The sequence below is a fragment of the Piliocolobus tephrosceles genome, chromosome 10 (genome assembly GCF_002776525.5).
Source record: "Piliocolobus tephrosceles isolate RC106 chromosome 10, ASM277652v3, whole genome shotgun sequence".
Taxonomy (NCBI): Eukaryota; Metazoa; Chordata; class Mammalia; order Primates; family Cercopithecidae; genus Piliocolobus; species Piliocolobus tephrosceles.
This window is the reverse complement of record NC_045443.1, coordinates 23835107-23851338: the sequence shown is the minus strand read 5'-3', so window position 1 is coordinate 23851338 and position 16232 is coordinate 23835107. Positions and strand designations below refer to the sequence as shown.

Sequence of the window (16232 nt, the reverse complement as noted above, 5' to 3'; positions counted from 1 at the left end):
AGTCAAAGCTTGTTATTTAGCAGATAGGGAACACAGACCTCAAGAGCCTACGCGTCTACCTAGGGATTTGAAGTAATTTTTTGTCAGAGCGTAGACAATTCTGTGATTCTATATCTATTACCTCAGCTTTAATTTTAAGGAAATAAATGTACATAAAAATCTAGTAACTTTGATCAGACTTAGAGCTAATGGATTTTGTAGCCTTATAACCATAATTTATTGGTTGGCATTCATTCTTTTTAGTTGTTGCCTTTCGGTAGCCACTCTGCATTGCTCTTTAGGGTCATTTATCATTTCACTCATACATGTAACAAATGAAATTTAAATACTCTCCCTTTGCCATACGTTTTGCTTAGTCTGGAGGGTAAGCAGACAACAGCCTTGGACTGAGACTTTCGGTGCCTGCAGTCTTTTTCCTAGCACATCTTTGAAACATATTGGAATGTACTGTTCTTAGCCTTCCTTCCTCAGAGGCATTAACGCTTGAAAAGTAACTATACCTGAGCAAACGTAGTAAATGCACATTGACCCAGTAAAACAAAGGGTAATATTTCCAAGTCCATTAATTGGCTACTTGATTTGTACAGCATCCAGTTTAATATATGATGACTTGAAGGAGGATATTATTTTGAAAGTTTGTTAGTTTACATTTTTATTTTATGTATTTATTATTATTATTATTATTATTATTATTATTATTATTATTATTATTTGAGACAGGAACTTACTCTGTCTGTTGCCCAGGCTGGAGTGTGGTGGTGCAATGTTAGCTCACTGCAACCTCCACCTCCTGGACTCAAATGATCCTCGACCTGAGCCTCCCAAGTAGCTAGGACTAGAGGCATGTACCACCAAAAATTCAAAAATATGAAAAAAAAATATATATATATATATATATAGAGAGAGAGAGAGAGACAGAGTCTCGCTCTGTCACCCAGGCTGGAGTGCAGTGGCGCAATCTTGGCTCACTGCAAGCTCCGTCTCCTGGGTTCACACCATTCTCCTGCCTCAGCCTCCAGATTAGCTGGTACTATAGGCACCTGCCACCATGCCCAGCTAATTTTCTGTATTTTTAGTAGAGACAGGGCTTCACCGTGTTAGCCAGGATGGTCTCGATCTCCTGACCTCAGGATCCACCCACCTCGGCCTCCCAAAGTGCTGGGATTACAGGTGTGAGCCACCGGGCCTGGCCAATTTTTGTATTTTTTTGGAGATGGATTTCCCCTTGTTGTCCAGTCTGGCCTCGTACTCCTGGACTCAAGGGATTTGCCCACATCAGCCTCCCAAAGTGCTGCGATTACGGGCCTGAGTCACTATGCCAAGCTGGTTTTTAATAAGCAAAATTTATACAAGGATTTTAATGAGAAAAACCTTGTTTGCGGGAAAGTGATTGAAGGAATGTAAAAGAATATTGTGATTCATGGAAAGCCATTGGATTATCAGGAAGTTGGAGATATCATTCAAAGACATCTGGCAATTAACATTTGCATAACACTTTACAGTTTGCAAACTGCTTTCACATGTACTATCTAATTCCTGTGAGCTTTCACAGATAAAAAATTGTCTATTTATCCGGGTGTCAAAAATGTAATGCTGATCAATGACCACAAAAATAGAAAAAAAATATGTTTGTTGAAAACCACTGGAAACACATATGGCATTACTTTTACCTACAACTGAAAAGTCCTATATAAAATAAATATGTAGTAAATAAGAATTTGTGTTGCATTAATATCATCTGTTAAATCCATGAATTTTAATAAATCTGTACCATATGGTCCAGGCTTCTATTGATAAGATGACAGAAATGATCAATAGACTTGGAATTATCAAGGCAGATACTTTCAACTTAGAGTATGCATTTGTTTCTTCAACAGATCGTGCCCTGGGCCAAAGGAATAATAGATTGAACTAAAAAATGCCAAGTAGTCCATAGACCACTATGAAAGACAAATGCAAGACAATATGACAATAAAAACATTCACAAGGTTTTGAAGGAACACGTGTGGGAAGCACTAATCTTGTCCAAGAACATGTCTAGGGTATGTGAGAGAAGTTCCCACAGAAGGGGTGATGTTTGAATAAATTCACACACACACACACACACCAGAAAGAGCCTTTCAGCCAAAGAGGAAAACTTGGGATACAGGAGTGTGAAGTGAAAGGATGAAGGCCTGTCCTTGGAAAAGGGAGAATGTCGTGTACAGCTTAAACACGGGACTCATGACAGACTGGCAAGAGGGGACACAGGAAAGACAAGCAGAGTTGATATCATGAGGAGATTCTTAGGCCTTGTGAAAGAGTTTGGGACTTATCTCAGAATGACGATTTTCCGGGAACATGAAAGAGTTTTAAAAGTTCCAGTAAAAGCTGTACACTGTGATCTCTTGAAGATTCAGAATGCACATTCACATATTCAGGATTTTAAAAATTCATGCAATTAAGCCTTTTTAACTTTAATTTTGTATTTCCTACACTTACTTGTACATGGAATTATTTTTTCTTTTTCTTTTTTTTTTTTTCTTGAGACGGAGTCTCGCTCTGTCACCCAGGCTGGAGTGCATTGGTGCCATCTCAGCTCACTGCAAGCTCCGCCTCCCGGGTTCACGCCATTCTTCTGCTTCAGCCTCCCGAGTAGCTGGGACTACAGGCACCCGCCACTACACCCGGCTAATTTTTTGTATTTTTAGTAGAGACGGGGTTTCACCGTGTTAGCCAGGATAGTCTCGATCTCCTGACCTCATGATCCACCTGCCTCGGCCTCCCAAAGTGTTGGGATTACTGGCATGAGCCACCGTGCCTGGCTGGAATTATTTTTTCGTGGGCTATTACAGATCATTATTTTATGAAATGTTTTTGGAAGCACTAGGGTACCAGAGGAGAGTTTGTAATCAGGGATTTTGACATCAATTTTTTTTTAATACACATAGATAGATAAATAAATAGATATTTCTATTTTTATCTTTAGACGGATTCTTGCTTTGTCACCCAAGCTGAAGTGCAGTGGCAGGTGAACATGGCTCACTGAAGCCTCTACCTCCCAGGTTCAAGCAGTTCTCTGCCTCAGCCCCCCAAGCAGCTGGGACTACAGGCAAGCACCATCAAGCTCCACTAATGTTTTGTGTTTTTTTGTAGAGATGGGATTTCACCATGTTGCCCAGGCTGATTTCGAACTCCTGAGGTCAAGTGATCTACGCACCTCAGCCTCCCAGAGTGCTGGGATTAGAGGCATGTGCCACCATACCCGGCATTTTTTTTTTTTTTTTTTAATATTTTGAAATGCTTTATCTGGAAGGAGAGTAGACACAAATTCAAAGAGTGTAAGCCTGAAGACAGGAAAACCAGTTAGGAGGCTAAGGCACAGTGGGATACCAGGTGACTGTCATGAAAACAGAGGATGGAGAAGCAAATTTGAGAGCTGAGGAAGAAGTGCAGCTGTCAGGGCTTGCTTGCCTTGTATCTTTAGAGGGTAGAGGAGAGACCTTAAATTATTCCCGAGGATTGGAAAGGCAACTGACAAGGTCTATGGAATTTAGAAAGCAGGGATTGAGGCCGTGGAAAGATGATGAATTGTATACCAGACAGCTGTATTTCCTGGGTACTTATGGGACATTCAAGTAGAGAAGCTTAGTGAATAAACAGATACACGTATCTGGCAATCTGGAAGGGTTTGAGGCAAGCAGTAGTTATTTTACAGTTCTTGGGATCATTTCTTAATTGTTAGAGACATGGTAAAGACCAGGGGTGGCATATTGGTTTCCTAGAGCTGCCATTAGAAATTACTGTAAACTGGGTGGGTTGAAACAGAAATTTATTCTCTTGCTATTCCGGGGAGTAGAAATCTGAAATCAAGGTGTCAGCAGGGTTCGTTCCTTCTGGAAGCTCTGAATGAGAATCTGTTCCATGCCTCCATGCTGCAGACAGTCCTGGCTCATAGATGCATAACTCCAATCTCTGCCTGCCTATTCACTTTGCTTTCTCCCCTATTTCTATGGGTCAAATCTCTCTCCTCTTTTAAGGAAACTGGTTATTGGATTAGACGAATATCAACCTTAATTTCAGGGTGATCTCACCTCAAGATCCTAAATTACATCTTCAAAGACCTTGTTTTCAAAAGAGGCTAGAGTCATAGATAATGAAGTTTAGGACTTGGATATATCTGTTGGGCAGACAAAATTCAACCCATTACAAGTGGTTTTGTATTTTATTTTCTTTCCTTGTGTAGCAGCCATTACTAATTCTTTCCTTTTAGAGTTGATCTCCTCAAAAATTAGACTTTCTAGTTTGTCCCTTCTTTTCTGCCTCTGAAAAAATAAATAAGGGACCTTTTTAGTTAAGAAAAACAAAAATTTTGAGAATATTTTTGGTAATGGTTAAGAAGAAACACCAAAGCATAAAACATCGAATTGTAGGCCAGGCATGGTGGCTCACACCTGTAATACTAGCACTTTGGGAGGCCAAGGCGGGAGAATGGTGTGAATCCAGGAGTTGTAGACCAGCCTGGGCAACATAGCAAGACTCTATCTCCACAAAAACTTAAAAAGTAACTGGGGGTAGTAGTGCCCATAGTGCCAGCTACTCAGGAGGCTGAGGCAGGTGGATTGCTTGAGCCCAGAAGTTCAAGTTTGCAGTGAGCTATGATCGTGCCACTGCACTCCAGCCTGGGTGAGACCTTGTTTCAAAAATAAATAAATAAATAAATAAATAAATAAATAAATAAATAAATAAATAAATAAAATTATAGTGAATTTAACAAAGTTACAGAATCTCACAAATTTCTTACATTAATGATTTCTAACCCACATTTTCCAAATCTCATTTGAGATGTTACCTGGAAGTTATATTAACCTTTGCCATCTCGTTTTCCTCTTAAGACTGAGGTTCACCAAACCTCTCCTATACACATGCCCTCCCATCTGATCCTGACTTTAGATGCAATTGTTGCTTGAATCTATAATGAAGGCAGAATAAAATGTATCTATCAGATAGCCATTATGTGTCTCTTTGGCCTTTATGGTCTGACGCCCATGTAATTGAACCTCTGTGCCAGCCAAGGAATGACATCTCCTCACAGATTGCATCATAATAGTCAAAGCCATGTTAACAAGAGTGCTAAGAGTGAACATATAGGGAAAATGAAAGTGTAAAGAGTAAAGACAGGAGTCTAACATCTTTTCCTGCCTCTGCAGATACCACATGCTATTTCCTCCTTCACATGTGTTATTTCGTCTAATTCTTCCGTCAACTTTACCTTCATTTTGTAGTTAAGGGAAGTGAAAACTTAGATTGAGCATTAAAATTTGTCAAATATCACACTTACCAAGAACTGGAAATCCCAGATCCAGTTGAATCGAATTTCCAAATTCTACTTATTTTACTATGCCATTTTATAAAGTGACAGTTACTGAATAACTTTCATTGACCATTTATTATGATGAAAGACTATATAACCTCACTTAATCTTGACATTTCTGTTATCTAGTGAGTGTTATCCCTATTTAACTTATGAGAAATTACTCATAAGTTACTTGAAACTTAGAAAAGTAAAACAACTTGTATAATTTATGTAGCTAGTAAGTGTCAAAGCTAGGATTTTAATTCAGGCTTGCCCAGCTCCAGAACACATGCTTTTTCTAATAATTGGAATCTTGAATCAAAATCTAAGGATTAGGTGAAGGAAGGGTCCCAGGCAGGGATACAAACACAGAGGAGAGGCAATGAGAAAAAAGGAACAGTGCTAAAATGAGATTCAATAATGAGAGGATGGTCAATGCTGTCATCCCTCTCAAGAAATGGAAAATGTCCTTTGGATTTATTTGACAACTAAAGACCAATAGCAACAGAAACAAGATTGCAGTGAGAACTGGAGAGTACGGAGGGAATGGGAGATGATGAGATAATACATCTTTGAGAGGCTTGACTTCAAAGATAAAAAGAGAAACAGTATTGGAAAGAGAGGGCAAAACAAAGTTAAAGAAGACACTTTATTTGCTTGTTTTAGGAGAAAAGAGAACCTTTAGTATCTACAGGTTGAGGTGGTAGAGAGGGTAGAGATAATTAGATGACACAAATGAGAAACAGAATAATCAATGAAGAAGTATAGAAATCTAGAACTCTTATTAGGAGATTTGCCTTGATTGAAAGCAAAGTGACCATTTTTATTGAAACAGGAGGAGCAAAATAGGCATAAATGGACATAAATTTGAAGGCAGCAGAAGGTAAGAGTGTGGGTAGGGTCAGGAAGATGAGAGTTCAGCCTTACTGCTTTTTGCAAAATCAGAGGCAAGGCCATTTGCTGAGAGAGACGGAGTCAGCAGGGTTAAGGATTTGGTGACTATGAGGAGAACAAACTGTAAAGAACCAGCAAACAATCCTATTAAGATTGAATGTTGTCATATATAAATGGCTTTATGATTTAACGTAGCAGACAAATGTTAACATTTCATATAGCATTAAAACGAAAACTCAAGAGTCTCTAAAAGCAAGAATGTTTATTTTAAAGTGAACAGTTATTTCTACCTGCACAGAAACACACATCTCAAATTGGAAATAACCATTACAGAACATAGGTCTGTCAGTTACTCCCCCTCATAATAATTTACATTCCTCTTGCATCTATATTAATCATTTTTCCTACACAATGTTATCTTGGCAGTCCCTAAAAAGCATAAAGAATTCATGCTTTTATTCAGTGCCATGTGCCAAGGCATTTCAAATGTATTTGTGTTCTGGATAAGCTAATTAGACTACATAGAAGCTAAATAGACTACAAAAATGTATGATGCCAGGTTGCGTATAAACAGGGGTTAGAGCATAGGAAAATCAGACTGATCCTCTTAAGATATTACTAAATGAACATATACCAAGACCGTCACGGTCATGTAAGAGTTGTATTTCTATCTAGAGTAATAATTGTTCATGAACAAGTTCAAGAATTATACATTAAGAATGTTGTACAGGAGATCCAAATTAGGATGTTGAGGATAATAAAATACAACCATCTTTTACAGTAAATATTAGCCCTGAAGATCTGTTCTAGGTTTAGAGTTGTTTTCAATTCACTGTTGTTTATAATGAGCAGAGATGTTTTGTTCTTTGAATAAGTTCCAATGAATTTAGCTCTGAAAGGCAAAATATATAATCACTCTCAAGCTTCCCTTTTCTATCGCCTACACTGGAACTTTTCTTTCTGCCTCAAGGAGATCAGAGGACCAGGTCTACTCTGCGCATAGTAACAGGGGAAAAGGCATGGATCATTTAGAAACCTGCCAGCACTGAAGTACTGCATCAGTTTCTGACATCAGTTTCTTCAATAGAAACGTTTAAGCAGCAAGAAAATATTCTATGTTTTTTGGCAATCAGCAGATCAGATAGAAGAGTCTAGCAATACAACAAGGATGTGTAATCTGACATGATTAGACAAGGCTCTTAGTACCAGAACATTCATAATTGAGACAAAGAGTATTAATAACACTTTCCTAACACGGCAGTTAGCCATTTTATATTTCCTTTCTTTAATCTTAGTGTTTTTCAACAAATCATGGGATTTAATAGCGTGTTTTGGCAGATTAGAGGATTTATGGCCCAGATGTTTTTTGTTCTAAAAATGGATTAGGGTGTAAAGTTTGCTGGAATCCATGGAACATGTTGAGGCAAGCCGGTCATTTTATGTGTGATTAGTGCCTGCCTTCTGTCTCACAGTCCCTCCATCTGTCACAATTCACCAATGGATCTGGTTAGATTTAGCCTCGTGTCACAAACAAGTCCCTTTTCTGGGCAATTTCATATTACAGATTCATTTTATGCCATTTTATGCCCTAGTTAAAAGATAGGAAGAGAGGAAGATGAGATATTAGCTTTTCTTTAAATACTTGCAAAACAATCTTTTTCCGTCAGTATTCTATTCTAATATAATGCAGATCATCATACTAATATGCATCAAATAAATAAATGACCAGTGTTAAAAATAAAATTAAATAAAAATTAGTTTTGGTTGTTACATCTGTTATTCTGTAAAAGCAATATTTTGGTAGTGTATATTACTAACCATGGACTGTGGAGTTGCATGCATAAGCTGATCATTTGGCCATCTTATTAAGAGTGTGAATTAAGTGTGACTATAGTTAAGAGTAGCCACAATTTCTTATCAAACAGTTACAGGTGCTTGGTTACATTCTGTGCTTGAAATTTAGCCTAACTATTACAAGTTTGCATCCATAGCAAACCACTGCCACCTGTGGTTTATTTCACCATAAATGGATTTTTAGGAAGAAAATGCTCTTCAGTCAGTTAGTAATGATTTATTTCTTCTGTATATAACCTAATAGTGCTATACAGACCCTCTTAAGTGGCCTTTCTAATACTAGGAGAGACTCAATAATCATAGTTACAATTATGAATACCTAAATCCTGTGCTAAAATTCAAAAGTTCCTTGCAGGAAAAAAAAATTAAAAATGGGTTTTATATTTGCACTACAAAATAATATTCGAATAATAACTAAAGCATTTACTTAAAAATTACATTTTCAACTTCTTTCAAAATAGTTGGAAACAACCATATTTCACTTAGGTATTATATTTTTATTACAGATATTTGAACATATTGGAAACATGTTTATGTATGACTATATGAATCAGTCATTGTCAATTATTCATTCATTCATTTTAGATAAATCCCATGGAGAAATCATTATAGGCCGGACACTAGCTGTTACCAAGAAAAGAAGTGATTTTTATGGTTACAGGCTAGCCTAGACATGCATTTATACAAAAGATATCCTTTGATCTGTCTCATGTTCAGGTTACTTAAATGACCATGATGCTGTCACCAAGGCAATCCAAGAAGCTCGGCAAATGAAGGAGCAACTTCGACGGGAACAACAGGTGCTTGATGGGAAGGTGGCTGTTGTGAACAGTCTGGGTCTCAATAACTGCCGGACAGAAAAGGTCAGTTCATAACATAACTTACTTTCTAGAAATACTTAATTAAATCGCCTGATGCTTTTATAAATAAATATATATATATATATATATTTCCATCTTCTTATCATCCTCAGAATGATTCTCTGTCCTTTTTCTCCCTCCATTAATATAGACGGCCTCATCACCTTCCTAATCAAAACCATCTGGAAATAGAAAGAGTTATAATTCTCTTGATCCATCTCCAAACCTTATTGACAATGAATATCCCCTTTTACGCCACCAGCTTGTATTAAAACAAAATGGTATTTGAAATATCTGAGTCTGACTAAAAGTTTTGCTTTTCAGAGATGCTTAACTTGTATTTGGGGATGAGCTGGATTTGAAATGCTGAATCTTCCTTAATCAGCATAAGCTTGGATGATATCCATGCTCATATTCTAAGTATTTAGGATCCTGAGCTTGTCATAATACGTTTCCAGCGTAAAGCACTGTCAAGTGTTAGATGAGTTCATGACTGGAAATTTTGACTTTATCATAAAACAAAATGTACTTATTAAAAACTTTGACATTATTTGTATTATAACTAAGGCCAGTGAAACTTCTGAATTTGAGAGACAGTAATTTCAAGCCCTTTTGTCTAAGCATACATGGTGTTTTATTTAGAAAAATATTATAAGTTGTAAAATCCTCAGAATTATGTACTTTTGGAATATTTGATATGTTTTAAATTGAAATTTTAAAATGTTACCCAGTCCTCTTTACAGAATCCTCTAGATAAATAGATCCAGTAGATAAGAGAAAAAATGATCAGCTACTTAGCAATAACTGGAAAGTTAATCATAATGGGAAGCTTATGAGTCAAACAGAATTGTCCAGAATGAGCAGATTGCTAATTTGGATAGCTTTCTAGTTTCCCAGGTTTTATGTGGAGTTTGATGTATAATCACTAAGAAGCTGGCAATCTGCATAGTGAAGGTGAAATGTATGGGTGATCCTGTCACAACTGCTCTTTCCCTGGTCCTAATATGGTAAAAATTAAGGATGGAGAAATGATTCCAATTCTATTGTGTGTCCAGAGGGGAGAGCAAAGGATAGATCAGTATACATCCCTTGCAGTCTTACAACATAAGACGTATGACATTGGTGTCCTGAGAAGGGCACATTTTTATAGCTAAGCACCAAAAGGAAGGGGGAGAGCAAAGTGACAGTTCTAAAGAAGGAATGATAGCAAGCATAAAGGAATTTATATTCAAATATTTAAACATTCTTGAAAGGATGCTTGAACAGAAATTCCTTTTCTCTGCTCCCCACGTAGAAATGAGTTTAACACTCAGCCAGATGCTAATGCAAAGTGACTCAAGCTATTCCTCGCAAGCATAGCTAAATTGCCGTTATTTGTTAAGCGCATTGAATTCAGCTGTGGATACAGCAGTTGGTTGCATTCAGCAAGCATCTGTACCCTTTTTTTTTTTTTTAAATCCTCCAAAGCAGAGACAACTCTACCTATCTCCCCCTTCTCTTCCCCAGTGCTGGCTGGGAATTGTCAAGTGACAACCGACCAAATCCTTTTGGACAGGAAGCCTTCATCCTGAGTTCTGTATACTTGCAAAGCGGGCCTTGTGGTTGAATCAGGGAGCCCATTAAAAGTGCTTTGATGGTATGGAAATTCATCTTCATGAAGCTCCTAGGCCCCTAAGCAGCGTGCTGTTTAGCTGTGGTTACAGATCAGTCATTCACATTGGAGGGCAATAATTGTGCTGACGGCTTGTAAGGCAATGGAAGTACATAAAATAATCCTAGGCCCTCCACCATGGCACTGTGAGTTAATCTTCTCTAATACAGATCAGCTGTTGTTCTAACACATGACTTTATGCTGGCTCCAGTGACTCTGCACAGCCTTTTGATTAAGTAACAGGAGTGGAACCATCTGCATTCACTTTATTCCATACTTGTCCATTGTTAGGCGACCTTATTGCCACTTCTCGTTCCATCTCCACAGTCATACTTTATTTCTCTGATTAGCACCTCCTGCTTGGGTTGCAGGAGTGAGAGTTGCCTCTGTTGATAGCTACTGTTTCAATTTTCCTTTTTCTTTCATACCGTTATAACAACTTTTAAAAAATCTGTTTTTGAAATAATACCGGCCAAAACCTGTTGGACAGTTAAGATGTCTCTGTTCTCAAGAAGATCTTCATCCCTGAATCTCTTCATCATGTACTTTCAGTGCAGTTGAGTTACATCTTGAGCTATAGTCTTATAATTTATGAGTTTTTAAGTGAAAAACTTAAATTATGGAAATGAAGTAGTTTCATTATTGTAATAGTATGACAAACTCTTGTAATATAAAAGGAAACCTTCTCAATCAAAGGATCTGAATTATCTCATCCCTTATGTTACCCTGACATCTGAAAATGAAATTGAGATTATTGAAACTCTTTGAAGCAGGTATTACTCTAGTTTGTGGTTGACTTTTCCTGTTGAAATAACTTGGGTGTCATTTCTAGAATATTAATGATCAATCTATGTCTGTGTAAGTCATGAAAATGAGATAATAATGTCACACTTATATCTTTTAATTAGTAATTATTCAACATTAGCACATGCTATGTATTAGAGACTGTGGTATGTACTGGAGGTATTGTATTAAACTGGAAAATATGAGTTCTGCCTTTATAGAGCTTACAGTTTGGATCAAATTATTATTTGACTGTTACTCATTACATATTTATGTGTGTGAGCCCACCCATAGGAGTCGAATAAAGACCCCATATTGCTTACTGTATTAAATCAGTTATATACTTGAGTTGTTTTCTCTCATATTAACCATATATTTATGCATATTGTGTTATTTTTCTAACACTTATCTTTTTATTAGACTTTTATAATCACTCAGTATTATCTATAGCCAGTAAACATGTGGATTAGTAATTGGTTTGAAGTTTTGCCATAGAGTTTGGTGGAAGACGTAAAAAATATATGATAAATTCCTCTTACATTTTGTACTAACATATATCACTTGAATCCCAAAATAAGGGCATTTTTTTCTGTCTAAAGGAATAATGTCGGCCAGGTGCAGTGACTCATGCCTGTAATCCCAGCACTTTGGGTGGCCAAGGCGGGCGGATCATGAGGTCAGGAGCTCAAGACCAGCCTGGCCAATGTGGTGAAACCCTATCTCTACTAAAGATACAAAAAAATTACCCGGGCGTGGTGGTGCATGCCTGTAATCCCAGCTACTCAGGAGGCTGAGGCAGGAGAACTCCTTGAACCTGGGAGGCGGAGGTTGCAGTGAGCCAAGATGGCACCGTTGCACTCCAACCTGGGCAACAGGGCGAGACTCCATCTCAAATAATAGTAATAATAATAATAATACTCCTAACTCCCTAAATCCCGAAAATATGTGTAAGGTAAGGATTGAGAGAGACAAAGCAGAAAGAAAGAAGGAAAGGAACTGGGAGAAAGGAAAAAAAGAAAAGAAGTTCAGCCTGGTGCTTTACATCAACCTAAAAGATATCATGACCTGAGCTCCAGATGATTGAAATCTTGTGGTGGAGATCTGTTTTCTTGGGTACACAGCCTTATACACATTAACTTTTCTTCATGTCTCAAATAGCCAGCCACGTGGTTATCCCAGCTAGAAGGTCTTAATTCTGAAAAGCTGTAATTGGACAGTGAAAACAATTAGAGGTGTGAAGATAGGGACCGATGATTTCTCAGTGATATGTACCAAAACACATCATGAAAGTCATTTTTACTGAAACACATTTTAATGGAAGACTTCTAAGAGATTTTTTTTTAATTTCTTTACGTTTCTTGGAAGTGTTTCAGCATACCCAAGAACTGTGTGTGTCCGGTTTCTTGGAAACTCTGGGACACAATATTATTTATAATTGTCATCTCTGGTTAATTGTAGACTGATTGTATATTCAAATAATGTTATCTTTAGCCACATGGCTTTGTTACAGATTAGTGTTGTGGATGAAAAGGTGAGCTTCTGAGGTATGAAGGAACAGAAAGACGCCTCTCATATTTTGTTTTGTAAAAAACACACTTTGCTTCATTACCACCTAGATGGCACAATTTTGTTCACAGAGTCAAGTACAGGTTCTTGAGCTTGTGTTTGAAAGTATCCATATTAATAAGAGATTATAAAAAGCTCAGTTTTTGTTGTCCTGATCCCACCAGACAGTGTCAATATAATAGAGAACCAGTGCACTCAGCTGAAATAAGAAATAGACCAGAAGCTTTTCCGTTTGTGTCACTCACTCCAAATATAGTTATCCTGGGAAGACTGTACCTATACTGTCATAGCTGTTAGGAATGAGTTTCACTACATGTATCAGGAAACCTGAATATGGTAGCTTAAATAGTGATTCATGGCCAGGCATGGTGGCTCACGCCTGTCATCCCAGTACTTTGGGAGGCCAAGACAGGCGGATCACCTGAGGTTGGGAGTTAGAGACCAGCCTGACCAACATGGTGAAACCCCGTCTCTACTAAAAAATACAAAATTCACCAGGCATAGTGGCACTTGCCTGTAATCCCAGCTACTCAAGAGGCTGAGGCAGGAGAATCACTTGAACCTGGGAGGCGGAGGTTGTGGTGAGCCAAGGTTGCACCACTGCACTCCAGCCTGGGCAACAAGAGTGAAACTCCGTTCCAAAAAAATTAAAAAAAAAAAAATAGTGGTTCATTTTTATCACATAATGAAGTTCAGGAGTAGGAGTTTGGTGGCATTAGTTCATCAACTTGATATCGGAGTTGAAATCTGTGATTCTCTTGTCTTTTCCCTTTGGGTCACAAAATGGTTGCTGCACCTGCAGCTATCCCATCCGCATGAAGGCAGGCAGATTCAGGAAGGAGAAGTCATTTTCTCTTTGCTAACTTCAGTCTTCATTCATACGGGGTTTTTCATTCCTCTTCTCAAGCTGACTTCCACACACATCTCATTGGCTAGAACTGGGTCATGTGAACATCTTTAAGACCATTACTGGCCAAAGGAAAAGAGACTGCTTTAAATTGATCATGAATTATTTTTTACCACTAAAGTAGAGAGCTAATCCTATCTTCTCTGAGATCAAGGGATTATCTTCAGATCGAAGGTAATGTTAGCTGGGAAGAAAAGAAGGACAATGGCTCTTGGGTACGAAAAGGCGATTGTCAGCCATAGGCATATTATAAAAATGATATCAAAGCTCTCAAGTATTTCCTTCATGAAACTGGTTGGTTATGTTTGTTTTATAATTGTTGCCATCTATCTGTCTTTTGCTCTTCCACTATTACATGTCCAGGGTCTTTTTCTTTTTTTTTTTTTCCTCCGAGGTGAAGTCTCGCTCTGTCACCCAGGCTGGAGTGCAATGGCACGATCCTGGCTCACTGCACGCTCTGCCTCCCGGGTTCAAGTGATTCTTCTGCCTCAGCCTCCTGAGTAGCTGGGACTACAGGTGTGTGCCACCACGCCTGGCTAATTTTTTGTATTATTAGTAGAGGCAGGGTTTCACCATGGTAGCCAGGATGCTCTCAATCTCCTGACCTCATGATCCGCCCACCTTGACCTCCCAAAGCGCTGGGATGACAGGCGTGAGCCAATGTGCCTGGACCATGTCCAGGGTTCTTATACCTTGTCTGGGGTTCACGAAGAATTAAATGACACACGAGCATGTGCACAAGAAGACTTTGCTTGATGACAGGTTAAATCTATAAAAGTATATTCACATACACGCCTTATACATGTTAAGACCAACTTCTGTATTGCTTTTCTTATGTAAAACAGATGTCACTCACAAAAATAAGCATGCATATGTGTGCATATATTTCTTAAGGAAGAGAATTTATTCACGGAACATTAATTGCCTACAGTGTACCTGGAATATAAACATATAATGCATGCTATGAATTCATCTATCATTGTAAATCATAGCTGGAAAAATGTCTTACTTTTTCTGCTGAGCTTTAGTGAAAATTCTTCGTAATTTTCTGTCAAATAAGATGGAAATTTGGTAAATAATGTGTATATTTTAATTAAGAATTAATTCAATAATGACAATAGTTTCATTTTTGACCCTTTCTGAGTCATATTCATAAGAAGCCTTACCACAGACTATAGAGGCTGATTGTAAACAAAGGTTAATTTTATCTGTCTGGCACTTGGAAACTCGTCCATTACACCCACCTCTTTCCTGCCATTGTCAACCCTCTTCTTTCCCTTTAACAGAGTGCCAAACATGAAATGACAGTGACCAATGTTGACTTAATGTGGATGTTTAATAATGAAAAAAAGTGTGTCATTCCCAGCATTAGTTACAAATGGCAGTAAATGTATCGGATGGCAGCCCTGTAATAATTCTACATCCATCATTCTTTCCTGATGCTTCGCTGGCCATCTGATGGATGGGGCCAGCAGTGTTAACTCTTCGGAAACTGACACAATGTATGTAGTTCAGCATTATCTAACACATGTTCCTTCCGTTAGATAAGGAGAAGGCCTGTGAGGAATTGTGCATTACAGGTTTTTGCTGTAAAAAAGTGAATATGAAGGAACCCATGCCTCTCCAGTCAGTGGAAGATGCTTCAATGAATGATTTACGGATGGGTTTTATAAATGTTGCCTTTAGCTAAAATGAATTCTAAAAGTCAAATTAGAAATAGATATTTCAATAGCTACAGAAAAATTGTATAAAGGAAGTAGGCATGTTAGGTAAATCCTTCTGGAGGAAAGTAAGATAGACTTTTGCAACAGTGTGTGGTAAAGCAGATTTTACTAGGGGTGTGTGTGTTTCTAAAAAACATTCCCAATGTTTTAAATCCTCTGGTTAGAATTTGCCTAAGAACAAATTAAAATAACATAAGTGATTAGTATTTTCTCTTTTTAAAGTGAGCATATATTATTTTTTAATCTCTACATTTACATGGAATTATTTATTTGGTGACTTTAATTAAAAGATACACAAAACCCGAAGTTGAATATTTGCCTTCTTATTATTGGAGTCTCTCTACTCTGAAAATGTATATAAAATGAAAGGGAAATGGCTTTCTAGGCAACTGATTATTAGAACATCTAGACCAGCTTTTTATGTGCAAGTTGGCATTTGATCCTTAGGTTTTCTTTCCTTTTGTTTTTCATTCATAAAACCTTCTTAACTCTGAGTGTCTTAGCTAGGGAACACTTCTTATGGGACAGGAGGGGAGAGGAAAACCCCTTAGTGAATATTATCAGCACAGAGCAGCCAGTTTTGAAAGACCATGACAAAAAGGCAAATAGGTATTATGTCATCACCATCCATCACTCTATGTGTCATCCTTTCAATAAT

General features: G+C 37.7%; 1 protein-coding gene across 7 annotated transcripts in view; it reads left to right on the top strand.

Moving 5' to 3' along the window:
* The window catches only part of SOX5 (SRY-box transcription factor 5), a 1029303-nt gene that overhangs the window by 986239 nt on the left and 26832 nt on the right, over positions 1-16232 (top strand). For all 7 annotated transcript variants that reach the window (XM_031936285.1, XM_031936283.1, XM_031936282.1 and 4 more), the window contains one exon: positions 8801-8946. In XM_031936285.1, coding sequence (XP_031792145.1) covers positions 8801-8946 — 146 coding nt within the window. The remainder of the gene's footprint in view (positions 1-8800; positions 8947-16232) is intronic.